The 21,557-nt window shown below is 45.7% G+C and overlaps 1 protein-coding gene across 3 annotated transcripts; it reads right to left on the reverse strand.

The window, feature by feature from the left end:
• Nucleotides 1-742: 742 nt before the first annotated feature.
• CIZ1 (CDKN1A interacting zinc finger protein 1) lies at nt 743-20,515 on the reverse strand. Of its 3 annotated transcripts, XM_064469153.1 has the most exons (16): nt 20,323-20,515; nt 19,871-19,998; nt 17,751-17,866; nt 15,125-15,291; nt 13,944-14,079; nt 12,959-13,019; nt 10,020-10,099; nt 9,575-9,654; nt 8,337-8,519; nt 7,857-7,987; nt 7,358-7,442; nt 6,633-6,746; nt 6,148-6,327; nt 5,414-5,483; nt 4,208-4,329; nt 743-1,483 (listed from the first exon to the last, which is right to left on the reverse strand). In XM_064469153.1, exons 2-16 carry the CDS (start codon nt 19,969-19,971, stop codon nt 884-886), a joined length of 2,226 nt encoding a protein of 741 aa, XP_064325223.1. In that variant the 5' UTR covers nt 19,972-19,998; nt 20,323-20,515; the 3' UTR covers nt 743-883. The 3 variants fall into 3 exon arrangements, with proteins under 3 accessions (XP_064325223.1, XP_064325224.1, XP_064325222.1); XM_064469154.1 differs by lacking the exon at nt 20,323-20,515 and having other exon boundaries at nt 743-1,420; nt 19,871-20,188; XM_064469152.1 differs by lacking the exon at nt 20,323-20,515 and having other exon boundaries at nt 19,871-20,187.
• Nucleotides 20,516-21,557: the final 1,042 nt, after the last annotated feature.

Consider the following 21,557-nt stretch of genomic DNA (forward strand, 5'->3'; position numbering starts at 1 on the left):
ACCACCAGGGTGATGGTTTTGACTGTTATAATTGGAAGCTGCCTAACTCCTTAAGCTGCCATTAAGGACTCAGGCTTTAGAGAGAAGTAGAGCAGCCTGGTTAGCCCCAGCCACAGCATTGGCTGCGCAGAGCAAAGAGGGGCCTGCCTGCCGTGGGCTGTGAGCAGGGGCCTCCCTGTACATTTAGACAAGAGTATGCATGAGCATTCTGGTCTGAAACTTTGTGATCTTGTCAGGATGGCCTGGGGCCAGCACTGTGAAGCAAGTCTTACTGTTCTACTTCTGTAGAGTTAAAGGAGTTGTTTTGGAAAGTTACAGAAGTTATTTGTAAGAAATCTGTTTTATTAAAATCAGTTTGAAACAAAATTTGTTCCTGAGAGTCTCCACTATGAGAACAGACTGTATTAAGCCTTGTAGTATTAACAAAGGATCACGATGCACATTCTTGCCTAGCTTAGGACACAGTGCTTCTCTAAGAGTGCACATCTTTGAAAGGAACCTGTTCTGAGGAGCAGAATTGGGCACACAGTCTCCCAAGAGATAAACTTTTCCTCTGCCTAGAAAGGAAACGAGAGGAACTACAAAGAATTCTTAGTGAAAAGTAAGTCTGCATCCATCTATTCCATGAACTTTGAACTATGGAAATCACATTATCGCCGTCTTAAGTTCAACAATCCAGGCCTCAGTCTTTCCATGTAATTGCTGTATCCCAACTGTACAAGTAATAACCAACACCATCCTGTATTAGACACGCTAAAGCCAGGCTTATTTTATTCTTAAAATAAAAACAGCAGTAAAGTTGAAGGTTTTTGCTCTATTAAAAGACTCCGAAAATAAACATTTCCAGCAAATATATGTAAAGGGCTCTCCCTTTAAGGCCACTCTATCTGGGTTTGCGCCTAGTAGAGCGTCTGCACCCAGCAGAGTTAAGACTGGCTGTCTCACCTTTGGCTAGGGAGGAAGGCTCTGCTGCTGCCTCCTGGCCTGTGTTTGCTGCCTCATTCTGTCCTAAACCCCCTCCATTCCCTGGATCCTGGCAGTCGTCTGTGCCTTCCCTTTGCCTGACTGCATTGGCTTCCTCCTTAGACACAGCGTGTCCCAACAGCTCCCCTACGGTGCTGCTTTCTTCAGGGAGCGGGCAATCGGCACTAGTGGTAGTGAACTTGCTCTCTTCCTGTAGATTTTCTTCTTCTACAACCATGATTCCACATACATCATCAGTCACGCTGGCTAGGCTTTTGCCCTCTGCTACAGAGACGGCCAGCTTACCCTTACCCTCCAGAGACCTCGAAGCTTGTTCCTGCAGGGCTGGCAGCTCTGTACCCTCCTTGCCTATCCCATGATCATCATTCATCTTGCTGGTATCTGCTGTTGGAGCAGGAGGCTGTTTCACATCATCCAGCAACTGGGAGCTGGAGCCCTGGGAATGCAAAGGAGCCTCGGGGTAGACAGCTGTGGCACGATGCCTCGCTGCCTTGTATCTCTGCAAATACAAACAAACCAATGTTAGAGACAAGCCCAGCTCAGCTACCGTCACTGCAGCAAGTAGCAGGTGGTCCAGGAAAACCTGTACAAAAACAGTGGTGAGTGGCAGCTAGAATCTGCAGGGGCACAACTTGTCTCAGCAGCTCTCCTGGCCTGGCTGCTGAGGCTTTCAAGCAGAGAAGGGTCAGCTCCTGCGAGGAAAAGTGGCGATATTAAAAATTGAAGTCCCTCTCGTATTACTTAATGCTGAGTGAGCGCATGGCAGACCTGTGGCTCCTGAGACAAAAATCACGTTTTGGCAACTGTTAATCTCAGTCAAACTCAGGACTTTGTGGATGTAACAGTGCAAGTCACAGCTCTTGCTTCAGCTACTGTCAGGACATAACTCTGGACACGTACCCTGGATACATGAGGCTATGCACTGCCCTCAGCTACAGAGATGTGATTTAATGTTTATCAGCTAAAGCAAGAATCAAGTTGAAAGTTTAAGGTTTTTCGCTCTGCTGATACAATCTGTGCAGCCAGTGAAACTGTTGACAGGAACACTAAGATACCAAGAATATCATTGTGTTACAAGGTACTGAGGTTCTCTACAGAATAAAGATAAGCATATCATCAACAAAATGACTCATTTGCACTAGCTATCAGGATGAACTAGTAGAGGTCTGTAAAGAGATTAAAATGGCTACTAGCCATTTTCAAGACTGGATTTCAGAAAAACAGCAACTCTCTATAGCTATCTTACATGCAGTAGGAATCTGGTCTTCAAGACCCAAACAGAGCATGAACTAAAGGAATAAAACAAAGCTCCCTCTTTTCCACAATAGTTCCCTCCACAATCAACTCTCAGCTTTCTGCTAAAGGGTCCCTTGAACTGGCACTAGCATCAGACCTGGCAATTTAAGGAAACTACTTTGAGTGCACTGGCTTTCACCACTGCCTTAAGCAGTGCTACTATAGTCTGTTGTGTGGAATTACAGCACACCAAACAGGCAGCTTTACACTGTAATTCAGTTTATTATTGCAGGCTTGCTCTTCCCCTGTCCTTAAATAATGGGATATGCAATATCATCATATGTTGGACCTAGATCAGTTGAGTTATAATGTTGTATCCAAACGACACGAGGTGCAAGCGTGCCAATTTGTTTTCAGAGCGATGCTGTGAACTGCCTCACTAGCAGACAATTCTCTGCTTTGAAACGTTCTGCTGAGCTACTCTGTGAGAGTACCCCAGAAACTGGCAGTGATTTAACTCAGACTGTGACAAGCCCAAGGCACCTAAGCAGCCAAGAATAATAGTTATCTGCCTGCAGATATTTGACGTTTGTCATAAATAAACCCTCCAGGTCACTCTGGCATCCATTTAAAGAATGTTTGATTTCAACTCAAAGTGGGCCGCAAGGGAGGCATACACACTGCTGCTGTGGTTTTACTCTAAGCTGATCTAAAATAAGTCAGAAAACTGCAAGGCCAATTCTTTCATTCCTGAAATGACTAGCTGCAGGAGTGGGAGAGGATGAGCAACCATGAAGGAACAGCTGTGGTCTTCTGCTACTTGCCATTCCAAATCTATTGCTCTAAGTGCTGGCTTCTGCAGCACCCCACCCCTTTTCAAGTGACGGTTGACTAGGAATAGCTAACCTCTCTGAAGATTAGCAGAAAAACACCTAGATTTTTTTCTTTTTGTTTTTTTTTTTTTTTAAAACACTAACAAAAGGCAGATACATCTGTGGTGGGGAAGCACAATAGCTTTTGCTGGAGCAGGTTTTGGGTGCAGGCAGAGGACAAAGTCAGTGTGGGAGCCTCCCGCCTTGCCAGGGTCAAGGAATACCGCTCTCCTGCACAGGCAGGGCCTGACAGTGGTCATGGGATTGGGCAGAGACAGTGCAAGCCTGTGTACCCACCACAAACTACTAATCCAGGCCCCTCACCCCCTGGCAAGTCAACAAGGACAGAACGATGGAGGCAGATTCCAGGCCAGCCCAATAGGAAAAGCTTCTAGATACGAAAGCAGCAAGGGGCAATACGGCTTCTTTAGGTGAAGCCAGTAAAGCAAAGGAACAGCACCAGTTGGCAGAGCTTTGTGCTAAGGAGTTTCTAGGAAAGGGTAGCAGACAGACAGACAGACAGACTTCCTGTTCCAGGCTGACCCTGGGGACCAAATGGACACTCAGCAGCTTGTAGCTTCCATCCCATAAAGAGTCTGTAATGTTAAGTTTCCAGATTTCTAAGATGAAAATCTGATTTTACCAGGCCCCTTAATGGATGAATCACACCTGCAATTTTGGCTAAAGGAGCTGTTCTTGCAGTGTTGCATGAAAAGATGCATATGTTCCAGCTTTTGTTAAAAGGAACAGTCTCCGTCTCTTCTTTTTTCCCCACCTTGACCCACCTGTAATCTGTCTAACAGAAAAAAGGCCTAGACTAAACAACAGACTCCACAGGTTCAGCAAACACAGCAGACATTCTAAGGAAGATTTCCAGCCAGAAATGGTCAACAAGATGACAGCAGCAGTAGCTGGGAAGCAGGACTGGACCGGTGTTAGGTCTACAGGGGTGACGGGAGACAAACACAGAGCACACCAGGAGAAAGCTATGGCACAATGGACACCAAGGATGATGGACATGAACCGAAGACAAGACAGCTAACGTGGTGGATTCACTGAAGAGACACGCACGGGGGTAACAAATGCCAGGCCATGCAATCGCCAAAGGGTCTAACCTGAAAGTTCTCAAAATGCATCAGGGACTTGCAGTGTGCGAGCCGGGCAGCAGAGTCGCTATGGTAGAATTTGTGACACAGCCTGCAGAGGTAACCTGCGACGGGGACCAGAAAATCCAGGCCTGTGAAACGGGAGGGGAAGGGAAATCACAGATCACATTGAATGGAACTCAAATAATGAAAGCATGTTAAAGGGAAAGGGGAGGGGAGGGGGAAAAAGAAAAGTGGAAAGCTTGGCTTCTGTTAATCGGGGATTTGCAAGATGACTTGCTGAATATCTCATCTTACCATGGAATGGCTGTGTGGTTGATATTCAGAGAGAAATCTGGCTGCCAGAGCAAAGAAACTACACAGAGCATTAAGGGGGGGAAAAAAGGAAAAAAGAATACAATGGAAAACTACAGAGAACATGTGATCTAATGTAATGGGATCAAACCAAGCAGAAGACAGCAGGCGCGCAAGAGGAACACGCAGAGAACATTCACAGCATGAATCATTATTCCATCTGCCACACAATAGTGGAAGGTTACAGCGATATGGAAGATTGGTGTAAACAGAGCTCTCCTTGGGCACAAAACAGCCTCTGCAGAGCTGCCCTCCTCACAACGAGTGGCTGTTAGAGGTCTGAAGTCAGGATCGCTTACAGGGTGGGGACCAGAGACAGCCATCTGGAGGCAATGCTGCCCACCAGTCCAGCAACATGTCTGAATCACCACTAGGTAGAGCGTGGGGGTTCTGAAGTGGAGGAAACACACACAGTTTGGGCTCTGGCAGAGAGCTTGATACTGTCAGTACCGCTCAGTATCTCTGTACAAGCTGCATTTCTGTTGGAAAGCATTCTCATCAATATGCTTTCAGGCTCTATCTTTCCAGAGCATCCCTCATTTGCTGTCTACTTTCTTCAGCACTCCTGCCCTACTCGTTCCATTTCCTACCTTAGTAAGGTATCTGGCTTTCGTCCTTTCTTCTTCAAAGCAAAAGGCAGCTGACAAACATCAATCACATCCTTATGTTTTATCACACAGTAATAAAGCAATGTTTAGCCCTTTCTCCAGGCAGCAGTGACCTGCACCAGTCCAATGCAGATGCTGGAGCACTATGGCCCAAGAAGTCATTACAACAGCAGGTAGAGACCATCCTGTCTTACAGATACAGCATGTGGCCGGAGAAGGCTCTGTGGGCCTTTGCTTAACTCTGCTTGCTTACCATAGGCTGTGTCTGGACAATACTTCTCGCTTCCTTCATAATCCTCCAAAGACACTTCCTTCAGCCCAGTCTGGAAACCAAAAGAACGTTAGTGCCTACTCTATCTATGCCAATTCCCTTCCTGGGCTCTGATGTTTTTCTTGTAAGCTTGGGAGCAAAACAGATGATTTCACATACCAGAAAGAGTTGCACAGCATCTGGTTAGGGCCAGACACAAAACCCAATGTCGGGAGGCCACATCATTATAAGGGTTAAAAAAGCCCCTTGCCCTCCAAGCCTGAAGCAGCTTAGCCATGTACCTCCTTCTTGGTAACTGCTCTCTACTGGGAAAATTATATTTATCAAGATAAACCTCCACACTTATGCTTGCTGTGAGACCAAGCTGCTGCTGGGCTTTTCAAAGAGACTATGACAATATCTGTCAGAAATTCTTTCCCTTGAAAAAAAACATTGCTTATTCTCCTCAACAACAAGGTAATGTTTGAAGGCATCAGTAGGAGCTGTAAAGCACAGCAGAAACACCCTCCTGCACCCCACAGATAGTGCCTGATTCTCTTTTGCATTGTCCTGTGTTCTGGAAGAACCCCAGAGCCCAGCCCTTACCCTCCTGCTGTAGGGTGCAAGGTTGACTTGACTCTTGAAACCCTGAGCTCAAGCAGCTGAGATCAACTAAATCACAGGAGCCCTCAGCAGATTCTCAGACAGATCATTCCTTCTCCTTTTGCATGGCATACCTGCTTGGCAGCAGAATCCTCACTCTCCATCAGCACTACATCAAGGTCTTCCTCCTCACCAGTTCCCACCTCTTCCTCCTCCTCCTCCTCATCGTCATCTTCAAAACAGCCAACAGCATCCACTGTGATCAACTCCTCCGAATCTTCCGGGCTGCCCAACTCCTTCTCTCCTAGCCTCACCTGCCAGGTACAGATCAGATGAACTTTGCACTCTCCATTTAACGAAGGAAGACCCCAGACTCTGAACAGAATGCATTTGATGGGTAGAAGGGACTGCAAGAGAGGCACAAAGCCATTGTGCTTCTAGACACATCTAACTCCTTTTTCCCTTTTTCACTCAATTTCTTTAAGCTCTAACAATCAAAGTAGAGCCAAAGATGAAAACTGAAACAGGGTTGGAAGAATTGCACATCTTCCTTTCATCCCTGCAATAATCAGGGAACCTGCTCTACAGTGTAGCTGCCTCCAGTCCGGTGCAGTATTACCTCTTTGGCTTTCTGTTTGTGCTCAGGGGACTTCATATGCTCCACAAACTTGCGAGGTGTCTTGAAGTGGCGGCTGCAGACAGTGCAGAAAGGACGAAGCGAGCGTTTGGCCAACTGAGGAAAGAGGGATGATCCAGTAAGTCACAAGAGGCACCACTTTGGAGAAATGCAGATAAATCTTGAGTGAAACAAAGCCACAGCCCTGCATCTAAACCAGGAAGATCACAAAAAGAGAGTCATCTTTTCAGCAGAGAGGACTACCTAGCTCTTATCTCCCAAAAAGATAGAAAAACATGCAGAGTAAAACAAATGTGGTTTGTAAGATGTTTCTGGCACTTCTCCCCTAGAAACCAAGAAACAGAATGTCCTGTCTAAATTTTAGCTTGAAAATTTACAGGCTGCCCACCAATTCCTCCACTCAATTGATTAGGTGAGTATGATAGGCCATATTTATTGAGAAAAGTCAAGAACTTTAACCTAGAGGTGCTTCTGGCCATATTGACACTGCATGACAACTTGAAGCTCCAACAGTGCCAGTGTTCAGAGACAGGAGGTAGCATGGCAGTGCTCTTGGACAGTGAGGATGTTACTGGCAGAACTTTCTGTGCATCTCTCCACTCCAATCACTTTTCCTTTGCTGCTAGGGGAGCAGGAGATGCTAGACATTTCCACTCAATCCCCACGAAAGGTCAGTGCAAAGATGAAGTCCATGCTATGGTTGTTACCTTGTGTTCTTGGGTCCTGCGATGTCTGATTAGATCCCCTGTGAAGTGTATCTGACAAGTGTTACACCATCGCTGCTGGGTCTCCCTGAAGTGACAACAGATATATCTGTAAGTCACACCTTTTTACATTCTCCATGGAATACTGCAGTTTGCAATCTGTTCTTGGCATTGTTTTCCCCAGCATTCCTATCTTTACAGGCTCAGATTTATTTTCTCCCCTTCCCAGCCATTTCTATAGGTTGCTTTAGCTCATGCTGACAGAAAGGCACCAGTTGAAACAAGCCTCCGACCTGATCTACTGTATTAAAACCTACACAGCAGGTTAAAGTCAACACTTTCCTTCATCAGGAAGAAAGTTGCCTGAAGGAGATTAAGGCCCCTGAAACCAGAGGGATTTTGTACCTTTTCTAGAACACAGGGGCACCCTGGTGCAGTGAGGAATTTTAGAATCCATGTGGGTCCACATTCAGATTGTTTTCTAGTGCAGACCAGGACTTACCCATCTTTCTCTGCCAGCACCTTCTGCTCCTTCACCATGGGCAGTAGTGAAACAAAACAAACATTGCTCATGTGCTGAATCTCCCCAAGTCGCTGCTGGTGCTGAATTCCAGCCATGTGGGATTGGAAATTCTGAGAGACGTTGGGAGAAAAATCCATTTAAACATATTCAAAATACAGAAAATAATAGGTATGAGCTATGCTTTCCATTCTCTTGGCTGCTGTTTAACAATGAAATGGTATAAAAGCTTAAGAGCATGGCTGCCTGTGGATCCACCCACATTCGCTCTCTAGCAGGTTGCCTGCCAGCTCCTCAGGAGAGGTTTATTTTATCTGCGCGCTTGTCAGAATTTTTTATGTTCCTTGTTCCCGAAGCATGAGCCCTTGCTAACAAGTCTCCTGCTGCACCTCCCCACGGCAGCTGGCTAACTAATTCACTTCTTTTGACCACCCATATCCTAGTCAGACCTGCGGATTTTACCTGCTGACTGCAGCAGTTGGTCTTGCAGATGTAACAGTAGAATTTAAGGACTGATTCAGGGCTGGGATCAGCTGTGCCCACCTCGCAGGTCCAGTGCCCTGGTTTCAGAGCTGTTGTACTGATAGCTCTGCTCTCACTGCTCTGCTGGATAGTCACTTTCAACGAACCTCCAGAGCTCAACACCTGCCAAAAGGAGTCAAGATTAAGTCCAATCTCTCAGTAGAAGACACTAAAAATTACACCAGTTTTTTGTAGGTGACCCAAGCTCTCTACCCCTTAAGAAAATGCATTTAAGCTTGAATCCACAGGAGGCTGATGAGAAAGACTCTCATACACACTCCTCCTCCCAGTGCTGCTAAATCAGCGATCCCTGTGTCATAGTACCAGGCCTATTAGTACAGATGGTTGTTTCCACAGCCTCTGTAGACACTGTATGATCCAGTCTCTGGAGACTGGAGCAACAAACAATGCATCAGTAAGGGACACGATCAGCTCACTTTTCCCCACTGCAGAACTAAAGGCAACTCAGCACCACACCTGATGGAGTAAGGAACTCAGACAAGGGCAGGATGATACATTCGATCACATCAACAAACGACTCTAGTTATGACATACTATCAAGTCTGATTCACACCACGGGTTAGTTCTTTCTCTGGTTATAGATTTAAACAGTGTAAGATCCTGGTTTAACATCTAGCATGTGGGCAAGATATTTCATGGAAAAGACTCTCAGGTTGCTGGCTTCACCCGTGTTTCATTTTTCCAAGCTGCCTTTCAAAAGCACAGACTCCCACTATCTGCTCATACCTGCTGTGACGGCAACTGCCATAACAGCTGCATCTCTACTACCATCACTTGAATTTTTTTACATCTGCTTTTCAGCAACATAAAGGATGTATTTAGTTATGGCCCTCAATACATATATTTTTCAGTGGCTCTTTCAGTTCAACTTTCCATCTTTCCAGATGAATACTGAAACCTTAACGAACCCCAGCATCCACAAACAGCCAGCAGTAGGTAAGGTACAGGCTAACAGAGGTACAAAAGCAGCAAGTCAGAGCAGACTGCACACTAATTGCAGACATATTATGCCTTATTGCCAGGGACAACAGCTTACAGCAGGAGACTGAGCTCCAGAGGTGGGTGCCATCTGGTTCCCAGTGGCAACGGGCTTCTCTGGGATGGAGGGGGAGGTTTTATGTTCTGCACCACCCCTGCACATAGTGGTGTCTACTTACCTCAGGAGCCTTTGGTTCCTCAGAGAGTTTCCTTTCTTTAGAGAGATCTTCAGCTGTGTACTCCTTTGCATTGTCTGTACCTAGGAAGAGAGAGTCCTTTTAGCTGCCTTAAATCAAAATAGCAATGACAGAAAAACCAAAGCAGCAGGTAAATGAAGTCAGGGAGCTTTCCTCACAGCACTGTTGGCCATAAGCGCAGCTCACAAACCTTTCTCCACAGAAATCCTTATTAAAGAGGGAAACTTCCCATCATTTGCATTTGGTAGGCAACAGGTTTTAAGGGACTATGCTTGGATTTGGTTCCTAGATTTCCTCCTCCTTTCCCCATCCTGTATGAAGGTGGACATTTCTGATGAGACCCAGGGAATATACAGATGCTGATCTACAGGTGCACTTCCAGCAAGGAGTAATCTAAAAGTACAAATCATGGTGCCCAGCAACTCACCATCAGCTTGGACATGGGTGCTTGACTCTCCTGCTTCCTTGCTGTCTGTGGCATCCTCTAATGCAGACTCCTCAGTCACACTTCAAGGATATCAAGAAAATACGGTTATTTGCCATGTTACAGATTAAGAGATTCAGAAGACACACCAAGGCACAGGCTGGGGTCTAAGCTACCACACTGCACTAAACCCCCAAATCAAAAAGCTCCCAGAAGTGGTATTTCAAGCAAGGATTCAGCAGAAATAAATAAAAACTGTGAAGAATGGGCATTCTAGAACAGATTCAGAAACAGCAGCCAAATAATCTGGACAAGAAGGTTACAACTGATTTTTTTGATCATGGCCCTCTCCTGCAAAAGGCCTGCAGGGAAATAAGTTCATACAGGAACTCTCAGACCTCACTCCTGTCTTGACTGGTGACCTGCAGGGAAACTGCAATACCTGGACAGTACTCCAGGCTGCTCTCTGCATGAGGGAACAGAGACCTGTCAGAACTGACCAGGTTCTCAGTGACGTGTTACATGGATTTAATCATAACTGCCTGCTCTATTCGTATCAGTCATGTTTTGTTCCAGAGTCCCTACAGTTCTGCTTGTGAAGGAAATGCAGCTATACAAGACAAAAATCAAAACGACTTTGCTTTGTTTTATTTGATACGGCTGATCTGCTAAGGAGGGAAAAAAAAGATCCTGAGGGGACCGCTGAAAACAAATAGTTGACTTCCGGAAGGCACAAAGTATACTTTACAATGTCTTTCTCCATCCCCCATTTTTCCACGAGGGCTGACACTTTTAATCATGGCTTGAATGGCTTCTTTCTTAGGCCAGCTCAACATCCCACCCTGGTGTTGTTCTGCCAACAGGGAGCAGCACATCCTGCACAAGCAAGGACACAGACTGTGCAGGTACTGCATCCAGTGATCCAAACACATGCACCGCATAATTTATCAGATTGATAAGTGATAATGTAACTGGGTTACATGGCTATAAATATGCAGTAGGGTTTGGGCAGTGCAAACACGAAGAAAACAAGAGTGGCTGGCATTAACATTATTTGTCAAGTGCTGGCAGCAGGCTCAACACTATACCACACACAGATGGTGACAGCACTCCAGGGCAAGGGTTTGCAGTCTAAACTGCAAATCTAAGGAACAATCTAAGGGAGCAAAAGCCATCACGAGCATGATCTAAGGAGTAAATGGTATTATATGGATACTTGTCAGGCCATGCTAGAAGAAGTGGGTGTTCAAGGAGGATTTGAAGATGGTGAGTGCTTTCTGCACTGGAATGAGGACGTTGTTCCAGGCATACAGATGGTACATAGGAGAAAAGGCAGAAGTGGGAAAAACCTGAAACGAAGAAGGAGGCTGGTATTCCTGGCCAAAGGGAAATGGAACAATGAAGCACGAAACAAAAGTTTGTGACATGGATGGGGAGAATGCCCGTGTCTGTCAAGGGCTATATGAGAACTGTAAACTATCTTTTTCAGCGATCCATCATCCATTCATTGGAAGGAAACAGAAACACTTAAAAAAAAAAAAAACAAAAAAAAAACAAAAAACCACCAAACTAAGGAATCATCTAAGCAAATACCAGCCATAATATACACATCAAATCTGGCAGTCCCTAACTACTGCTTGGGAAAGGATTTTCCTAATAACAGGCTTGCTGCAGTGAGATCTGTCATTCCTCAGACTTGATTCTTTTTTTCAGTGTAAGTAACAGGACTTTGATTAATACCCTACTAAATATTAATGTAATTAAAATTAAATTAGCTTTGGCAAACAGATTAACAAAGCATACGCTCAAATGCATTCAACTCAGCTTTAATTAAATTTATTCACTTTTTTGCTAATCAGAGTCCATAATTCACAATGGTCCCTGCTCACACAATATTTATCACTCTTTAATGTTTTACACGATCGAGGTAATGTCTGAACATCAAAGTAATCCTGGAATATTCTCCCTAAAGCTAGCCATTAATCTCTAATCTACAGATGGGAAACAGAGAGGTAAAGAAACTTGTCCGAAACCATGCAGTGAATCGTTAACAGGGAAGATAAGAGGACCCAGGAGTCCTGACTCATAGTCATTAACATATGTTGGAGAATTCTCAAATCAATGCCTCCAGAAATCTGTATTCACTCCCTCCTCTTCTCCCTCTGCACCAGCCAACAGCAACAGTTCTGGGAGAGGTATGGCACCGTGCAGATGGCACCAGGAGCTCTACAACGTGCCTTCCCACTAGATGGCAATACAGCCTTGTCTGTTCCTTCCTGCACCCAAGGAGGCAGGGAGTGCCAAGATGGGCCAGCCGCGGCCAACATGCCTGCGCGCTGTGCGTCCTTTGCGGATAATAGGATTGCCTTTGTCTATTTTTACCCAACAGATAAGGGTATTGGCAAGACAATCTTTGCAGAAAGGATACAGAACTCAACAGTCATGGATGCAGGCTTGGATACTAGGGAACACTGATTCCCCTCCCTTTCTCATTCTGCAAAATAAATTACCCTCTCCTACACCTACTGTAACCTAACATATTCCAAAGCTTTTCCTCTCTGCTGATATGTGGATGCTCATTTCCCTTTTTGACATTTAGGGAAGAAAATTAGAGAAATATATCAGAATAGAAGAGAACTTGTCTGCTTCCTACAAGAACCCTGGCAGGAGAACACATGAGCACACTCCATGTTTGTTGCATGTTTACAGGAGCTGCATCTCTTGTTTTTCATTCCCATAGTTGGATCACCCATCACAGAGACCCTGCAACACCCTGGATCTCAGCACGCACCATGAGATTTTCTGAATTGTCCATGAGCATCTGAAATACCCTCTACATGCTAGACATCAGGCCAGCACAGTACAGACCTAATGATTAGAAAATAAAATTAGGCAGTAATTCTAAACCCAGTAACTATTTCAGTACCCCATTCAATAAATACCTCTTCAGCCTTTTTGCTGCAGGTTCCGTGTTCAACACAGATTCTGTTGGAGTTCTTGGCTCTGCAGGAACACAGGAGAGAGATCTCCTTAGCAAAGCAGACCATACCACCTTGAGCACGCTCCCTAACTGACTGGCCAATGCCAATAAAACTCTGTTAAAGCAAACCATACTATACACTTGCTTATTCTGAATTTGAGAATTAAAGTGACGGGTAGACAATGACCTAAGAGATTTCAGTTTTATTGTAGATGTCACTGTATGAGATGTCAACCAGAAAGAAATCTATGTTTATATTTACTAAGTGGGTCTTAGTCCTGTACCTAGGTGACAAGAGCCCAGATCACAGGAACATTAAAATAAGCCAAGGTGGCATATCTACCTGACACCAAGCATTTAATGAGGTGATTTTCCCCACCGCATAAACACTGGTCACAACCTCATCATATGCTGCATTTTCAGACTAGGCACTCTTCAGTCAGAAGTGACATTTCCACATCTGTATTGTATCCGACACTGTAAGGGATTCGGTGCCAGCAGTTTCTGTTCTGACAACCAGAGTACAAGTGCTCTTTCGACCCATCTTTTCCTTAGCATGCTAACTGCAACTGGTTCTGCTTGACTCCATGAGTGTTTGACTCCATGAGATGTTGAGTTCAGCATGGGTAAGGCTATGCGGAAGCTTTAGTTTCAAAGCAGTTTCATTTTTTTCCCCCACCTTAAATGGGGCTCACTGTGAAAGTGACTTCTGCTGAGAGGCTTCTGTGCAAGAGATATGGAGCTAGCTTATAAAAAACAAAAACATTCAGGGAAAAAGGATATATGAAGCACAGAGCAGAAGGCTGCCACAGGCAGTTTAAGTGTTTACAATTGGAGAGAAACATAGCTGATTAAGACTAAAGCCACCTCCAGTCTTTGCTGCAGGAATAGCAGAGAGGAGTTTATCATGTCTAGGAGCATTTTTTCTATTACAGGCTCACCCCTACCTGTGGATGGTGAGGAGTTGTTCTGCTCTGACCCAGCTTGCAGCCCCTCTGGGATTTCGATTTTCTCATCACCTTGTGTCTGAGATGAAGAACAAGGATCTAGTTCCCGCTTCCGGTCAGGGACCCTCTGGAAGTCCTGCAATGGGAAGACCATCACTGCCAGCTCTTGGTCCTTCCTCAAACAAACACACTGCCCAAAACACCAGACTTTTACTGTGGGTCAGAACAGGAATTCCAGCACACAGTAATGGAAAGGAATAGATGGTTTACAATGAACTGTCTTGCTTCAGGCAAGTTTACATGGTCAAACAGAGCAATGCACTTTTAATTCCACAGGCAGCCCATGACATTTCTCCAGTTCTGTAAGCTGCAGCTGTAGGAGACCCTGCTGCTTGCAGAGGTTAGGATCGCTTTAGAGGGGCTCTGGCAAGAGGTACACAGGCAGGGAAAAAGAATAGTCCCAAATAATCCCCCTTCCTTTTGACTCTGGAGAAAGGACAGTCCAAGAGTGGAAGTCTACCTTGACCACCACATCTTTTTGACAGAATGGGACCAAATTTAAAAAAGCTACTCTAAGAGGAGGGAAGTACTGGTCAGTTAATTCAAGAATTATTTCCAGATTACAAAAGAGGTCTTAATGGTGGAAAGTGAGAAAGGTTTTTACCAAAAAAAATCGTAGATTTTAGAAAGTCCACAAGAACAAATATGATCCTAATCTTAAAAAAAAAAGGGAAAACAGTCCAGAGAGACAGAGCAATGTGTCCATGGTAGAAGCAAATTGTTTGGGAACAACAAACCACTTTGGAAGGCTAATGGGGCAGAACCCTGGCCTCTGTGAGGAGCAAAGCACCCAGCCAGGATTTAATCTATTGTAATTACTTTGAAGCTGGTACTTCTAAAGGCTCCTTTTCTATCTTAGGTTCAAAGCGTTCTCCTGTGAGGAATTCTCTCTCTTGGGCAAGAGGTGACAAGAAACCTTTGCATCATATATGTAAATGTGGCCACAAGAACTTTAGAGATGGACTTATGTCTGCATTTCTCTATCAGCAGCATGGTGCAAAACATCATTTTCATTGTAAGGCTCTCCCCTTTCTCTTTTGCCCTCCACCTACAATACAGTTAACTGCTGCAAGTGCAAACTGAGCACAAAGCTCCTGAACTGTTGGAAACTACAAGCCCACCTTGCGAAAGGTCCGGTTCTGCCGCTGGAAGGGAAGGCTGGGGAAGCCCAGCCGAGTGGGCTTTAATGAGACCCCAACAGGTGGTGGCCCCAGGAGGGAATGTCTTGTAGCCTGAGGGAAAAACTGCTGCAGTGCTGGCGCTGTCATGTTAAATCCACGCAGGTTTCCTATAAATGCAAACACACAGCATATGACCACCCTGCAGTGTGCAAAGCAGAGAGAAAATCTTCCACCTGTACAAGCAGCAGGGAGAGGGGAAGGGCTCCTCCATGCAAGACGCTGTGCTTTACTGGGCACTGCATGAGTGCTCTATGCTCTTCAGCCCCCACAGAACAATTTGATGTGATAGCAACTATTACTATGTATCAGACTACTTAATTATGATTGTCACTGTAGGCTAAGATCATTAGAGCAATTATTTGATCTGAGCACACTAGTGCTTGTGTTTGCAACAAACAAGGTCTCATTTTACAGAAATCCTATTTAAAAAAGGAAAATTCATCCCACATTTGTGCAGCTGGCAGCTCACACCACAGCATGGATGCTGTGTAACGCAAGCCAGCAACTGCATTTCGTTTAAAACACTGGACTTTTCAAATAAGAGATTCCACAGTCCTCTCTGCCTCCTGGTTATCATGCAACCTCAACATGTCAACCTAAACTCTGACACTTGAGAATCTGCCATCTCCAATTATAATGCTCTGCTTTCTGAACAGTTCTTTTCAGCATCCACAGACTGTTAACTAAGTCTCAACAATTTCTTACAAAGGCCATTCTTGCTATCCCCATTTCAGGGGTGAGGAAATGGAAGTGGCCAGATGCTTCAGCTACACCCTCAGAAGCTGAACACCATTCTGGGAAGCTGGACTTATATTGTGATTTTATTTATTCCTCACTTGAATTAGTGCATTCTCTGGCTTTCTAGAAGCTGTTAAAACAGGGCAGAGAAGTTTGGAGACAGGCACTCAAAATCTGAAAAAACAAGCTACACTGTACTCCTCCATGTTTGTCTTCAAAAGTAATCTAATCTCTTCTTACTTACCATAAATAATCTCTTACTGTAAGAAGACATAGCTGTATTTAAAAAAAAAAAGTCTATAAAGCAAGAAATCATCTCCTACACTTGGTTTAGTACCTTTAAAGAACTGCACATCTATTTCAACTTGGAAGTACTTATTTTTTCCTATTCCTACTGCTGAAGCCACATACAGTCAATGAATTATTTATGCTGATGTTCCCCAGGTACAGAAATACTACAGCATCAGATATTCTTACAGGTAACCCAAACCTGAATGACCAAAAAAATTCAGATCCCTAAGAAGGGCCACAGTGAACACTGCAACCGTACTACACGTTACCCGCGGCTAGCTGAGGTAGGTTATTGAAAGAGAAGTCACAACTCAGTTCAGCATGTAGAGGAGAAAAGAAGAGGAACAATGCTAAGTCAAAGTGCATGTAGCGTTCATCAACATACCTTATCCTGCTCTCATACCTAAGTTACCTCAGGTTCCTGGCATACTATTTAAATACAACTTCTTAATAAGACAATTTGCTTTAGGGAAAAGGTCAGACTATGCTAACATCAACATATCTGAAAGGAGATGACTGACTAGAGTGGAGTCAGACTTATTTCCTGACACAAATATATACACCAATCTTCAGAGCGTGGCTTGTCCTTTTTCACTGCCAGTTTCCCTACAACCTAAGAGAGATATGTAGAGAGCCACTGGAGTCACTAGAGAGCCCTCTCGTTAAATGGACAAGGGAGAACAAAAGGAGAGTTAACGACATGCAGAATAAATCTATTGTCTTCACGTCTGAGCACGATTCACAGGCAAGATAAAAATTGCAGGCATTAATCTAAACTAGGTACTTTAAAACTGTCCCAGGTACTGATCTTCTGTGTTGAAAAGAGCTGTTAGGTTAAGACATGAGCAAATATGAAAACATAGATTTATTCCTAATATCTTTATGTTAGCAATGCTATTATTAAGGCAGCTTCATAAGTTTGTTTTGAAAACATCACATCTGGCAAAAAAACCCACTTGTGGAAACACAGCGGTGGAAGCACAGTGATATTATCTACCATACAAATGACAGTCATTTAAGGAATCGAAATCTCACAAGACTATTGAAACCCAAACCATTTTCCACCACAGTATACTTCATTTGTTTGTACTGCACTAAGTTTAGACAAAGACAAGCATCTACTGCAGACAAGGTTAGCATATATGTAACAGACAACGAAATAAATTGTTTTAACCTTCCAACCAAGGAAGACAAACAAATAATAAAAATCTAAATATTTTATCTAAATATATTGATGGAAGAATACTCCGTTCACCAAGTCTAAGAGGGAAGGCACATATTTAGTACCTAACCTGATACTTTTGAGTGCTATTCCTGGCTGTTAACAGTCAGGCACATGGGATTTTCAGGAACTGAAGAGCCTCTATGATGTAGACTATGGACAAATTTGAAAAGGGGGGAAAAAAAATGACGACAAATGGAACTGCCAAATACAAGGACTGCAATGGATCAGCAAGAAATAGCCATACTATGGTTTCAGTCCATGAAGAATGATTAAATAGCTCCAATAAGTAAGCGTTTCCCATAACGACAGTACCTTGCATCTGCTGCATGAGTAAGGCCCGCTGAAGCATAGGATTGGCATTGAGCAGCGACGGTTGATTTGTTGCCCGTAAGCTCAGCATCTGTTGCTGTTGCGGTGGTGGCAAACCCCTGGAAAATAAGGCATTAATCATAACAACCCAATAAAAACTGTACCCTTCAGTTCCAGGCACCTAACACGTATAAAACGGAGGAGCAAAAGATAGCTGAAATGCTGATATACATGCATGGAAAAGATACCATACACCAGCACTGTATCCTCTTTCTTCCACTCTCCTGGAATTTCCAAAGCTGACAGATTGTCTATCAAGGAATTTGAGGTCAGAGAGAACTCCTTAGCACCAAGCCCACATAAAGCCTGTCAAGCAGCATAAAAAAAGCCCAGGAGCTGACTGCAGTTCTACAGAATTATGCAGCACTCGTCAGTAGAAACGAGCGATCTAGATCAGCAGCTACATTTAACACAACAACAAAAAAGAAGTTCCAAAAACCAGGGAGTTTTCTCAGTAGCTTAAAGCACATCTTTCCAAAATCGATGCCTCCCACACGGAGCCAGACAGGCCAAAACTGTTAAGTGGTGCCCCCTAACTGCAAGAACCGGATGGAAAAATAAAGCACGGCCTTCATATTTAAAACACGAGGAGGAAGAACCAAGCGGAGAAGAACTCTCCAGTCCTAAGGAGGGTGGAGCAGACATAAGAGAAAAGTCTGAAGAAACTGGCAGGCACTTCTTCAGGCGATTGCAAGGTCAGGCCCACCTCTAAGCATGACTGCTGACACAGCTGTATCTGTGAGGGCTGTAAAGAGGTACAAACATGGATCAGAATATCCACGCTGACAAAAAACTCCAACCCTCTTAACAGCATTTACAGCAGCTCATCTTCACGTTTGCTGGTCTAGATTGTTCCAGTCTCAGAGCAGAGATATTTATACCAGAAAAATCATACTTTCAAAGGTGTAAGATGCATCCATGCTAGCTTGCAGTCAGTCCCATACTGGCATTTTAAGGGCAGCTTTGTTTATAGTACAAGGCAGATGAAAATGGTAAAAAAGATTTAGAGATTTGTGTTTCTAGCAGAACAGAAAGATTCCCACATTTACCTCAGAGACATACGCCTTACAAGGATCAAGTAATTATTATAATTTATTAAATAAGGAATTAACTTTCTTAAATTCACATCCCATTGCTTTGAATTTCCAGAGGCTTTACAGAGAACAGTAACTGCAGATAAATGCATCATTTCAGAGAATTTGTGTTAGTTCTACAAATCTCAGCTCATCAGGGACAACTGCTCCTATCTAAGACAGTTATTTTACCTCTAGCATTTTTTAGGAAAACGACAGCTGTTTGCCTTTTTATTTCTGGCAGATGTCATTCGTCTTTTAACACACAAAACATGATTTTCTCTGTCCCCCCCGCCCCACAGTGCTCAGTCACATCCTCAGCGCTGGGGCCGCTGCAGGAACAAGTTCAATAATCTCACCCAGGCCAGGAGACCCAGCCGGAGAAACAAAATAAATAAATAAGTGAAGTTCAATAATAAAACAAAGCATGTGTCTGTATTTAGGGCGGCTCAGTTCGGTGCCTACGAGCGTTTCTGAGGGAGAAGGCGGTTTTCCCCCCGAACCCCCTCCTCGCTGCCTCAGCCCGGGGCCCCTCCGGGCCCTCGCCCGCCGTGAAGGAGCCGCTCGCCCCCGGGCCATCCCCTCCCGCAGGCTCTGCCCGGGGTCACCCTACGCGGCCCCGGGGACTCCCCGGCGGCAGCGACCCTCCGAGCGGAGACGGGTTCTCCAGAGCACCGGGGGACGAGCTCCCGCACCCCCGGCCGTCCTCCCCACAGCGGGGTTTGCTGCCGCCTCATAGCCCCCCGCCCTCCCTCAGGCATCATCCCACACCCCCGCCTGCCCCGAGGCCTCCAGCCCCGGTTCTACCCCGATCGAGGCCCGCGCCTCTCGCCGCCTCCCTTTGTCACTTTCCCCGCCGGGGGAAGGCAGCTCCGCAGCCAACCCCGCCGAGGCTTTCGCGGGGCTCGGAGGGACGGAGGGGAGGGAGGCGGAGGACAGCGGTCCCCCGGGACAGGCCCGAGATCCCCGGCCTCGCGTAGCGGCGCTTACCGGCCTCCCTGCTGCGCCGGGGGGTGGTGGTGGTGCTGCTGCTGCTGGAGGAGGTGCTGGAGCTGCAGCAGCTGCTGCTGGAACTGCTGCTGGTTGAACATGTCTGGGGAGCCCCGAGCGGGGCGAGCCTGAGACAAAACACGGGAGGGCGAGGGAGGCACCGGCTGCGGGGCTGGCGCGTATCAGCCCAGCAGCCATTGAGCAGGGGAGCCGCCGCCGCTGCTGCCGCCCATTCATTCACTGAGCCGATTCCCCCCTGCCTCCTCCTCCTTCCCCCCGGGGTCATCGCCAAGCAGCAGCCTGTGGAGGTTTCCAAACCCCACCTCCCAAAACCCGCTCCCACCCTCCCCTGCCAACGGCGCCCGCAGCCCGCCCCGCTGCCCGCGGCGGGGCCGGGCCGGGCAGGATCGGCAGCCGCGGCCCCTTCCCTTCCCCGCCCCGCCGGCACTCACGGCGCAGCCCGCGGCCCTTCACCGCTCCCCGCCAGCCGCCTCCATCTTCCCGCCGGCGAAAACAACCACCTGCCCGGCCCCGCTTCCCAGCCAAGCCCAGCCAGGAGGCAGCTCCTTTGGCAGGGCTGCAGGACCCGGTCGCCCCCACCAGGTTCGGGATCACCCTCCCGGAGCCTTCTCTCGGGTCGCCCCAGCTTGCGACACCTCCATTTCTCATCCCCCGCGCTGGAGCGGGGTCCCCTGTCCCTGGAGGGGCTGGGAGGGGCTGGACACCATCTGTCCAGGGCCGGGCAGGGGAATGGAATAAACGGCTGAAGAGGGGGAGCAGATGGCATCCAACAGCGTGGGGTTTCTGTTCTTTGTTTTTTATTTTTTTTTAATAGTCATGGGGAATCTTTGGTAACCGGCTCTCACCGAGGAGATGGAAGAAAAACAACAGCCTCTGGCCATTTGCTGTGGTCACATCTTGGCAAGCCTGCCATGAGAACTGGGAAGAAAACAGGGACTTTTGCAATATTACTCTGTGCTGTAGACTGAGATGACTTTTCTAGCAGGCCCTTTTGTGTGTGTCTGCAGCAAAACCTTTCTTGCAGCACCTGTTTTCTGAAAGTGAATTACTTTTAAGGGTGTTCAGTACACATGGCCTCTGCATGAAAAAAAATAACAACTGTCATTTCTTCTTATACTACACCGAGCAAGGGTAAAGATGCATTTCTGCTCTTCGCCATTCCAGAGAATTCATCCTGAAATAATTCACTTTATAGTATTATTCATGCCAATAAAGACTACTTGATTCATTAAAGGCCTCGGGATTGATTTTTAGCTGAAAGCATTGTAAGCTGAACACAGTTACTGGTGATACACAGTTAGCATTAATAATTTTCAACACAGCAGCATATGTTGATTTTTCCTTTGGGCCTTTTTATACCATCCTGATTTTACAATAATCAATCTGGAGATGACCACCCATATTAATCAATGACTGACCATGTTATTGCCTGGAGTCCTTTATCCAGTCACAGCTGTCTGCACACAGATAAAATGCTCTCCTGTTAGGCATTAAAGCTTAAGTATCCCAGAAAGTACATACATGGAGTGGGAAAACATACGTGGAGTCTTTTTCAAATAATTTTGCATAATTGATCTTCTTTGCTCCCATAATCATGCTGTTACAAGAGCTACCAGTTTGCAGTGGTAGCGGGGAGGGTTATTTTTATGATCCTACAAATGTCAAA

The sequence above is a fragment of the Phalacrocorax carbo genome, chromosome 18, assembly GCF_963921805.1.
Source record: "Phalacrocorax carbo chromosome 18, bPhaCar2.1, whole genome shotgun sequence".
Classification (NCBI taxonomy): Eukaryota; Metazoa; Chordata; class Aves; order Suliformes; family Phalacrocoracidae; genus Phalacrocorax; species Phalacrocorax carbo.

Bases quoted from the DNA above. Each gene is read 5' to 3' on its own strand.
- CIZ1 (XM_064469153.1), bottom strand. From the start codon at position 19,971: ATGTTCAACCAGCAGCAGTTCCAGCAGCAGCTGCTGCAGCTCCAGCAC. The intron at 17,867-19,870 runs GTAAGCGCCGCT...CTTATTTTCCAG, and splicing joins CCGGCGCAGCAGGGAGGCCG to GGGTTTGCCACCACCGCAAC. The intron at 4,330-5,413 runs GTAAGCAAGCAG...CCCGTTTCACAG, and splicing joins TTGTCCAGACACAGCCTATG to GCCTGGATTTTCTGGTCCCC.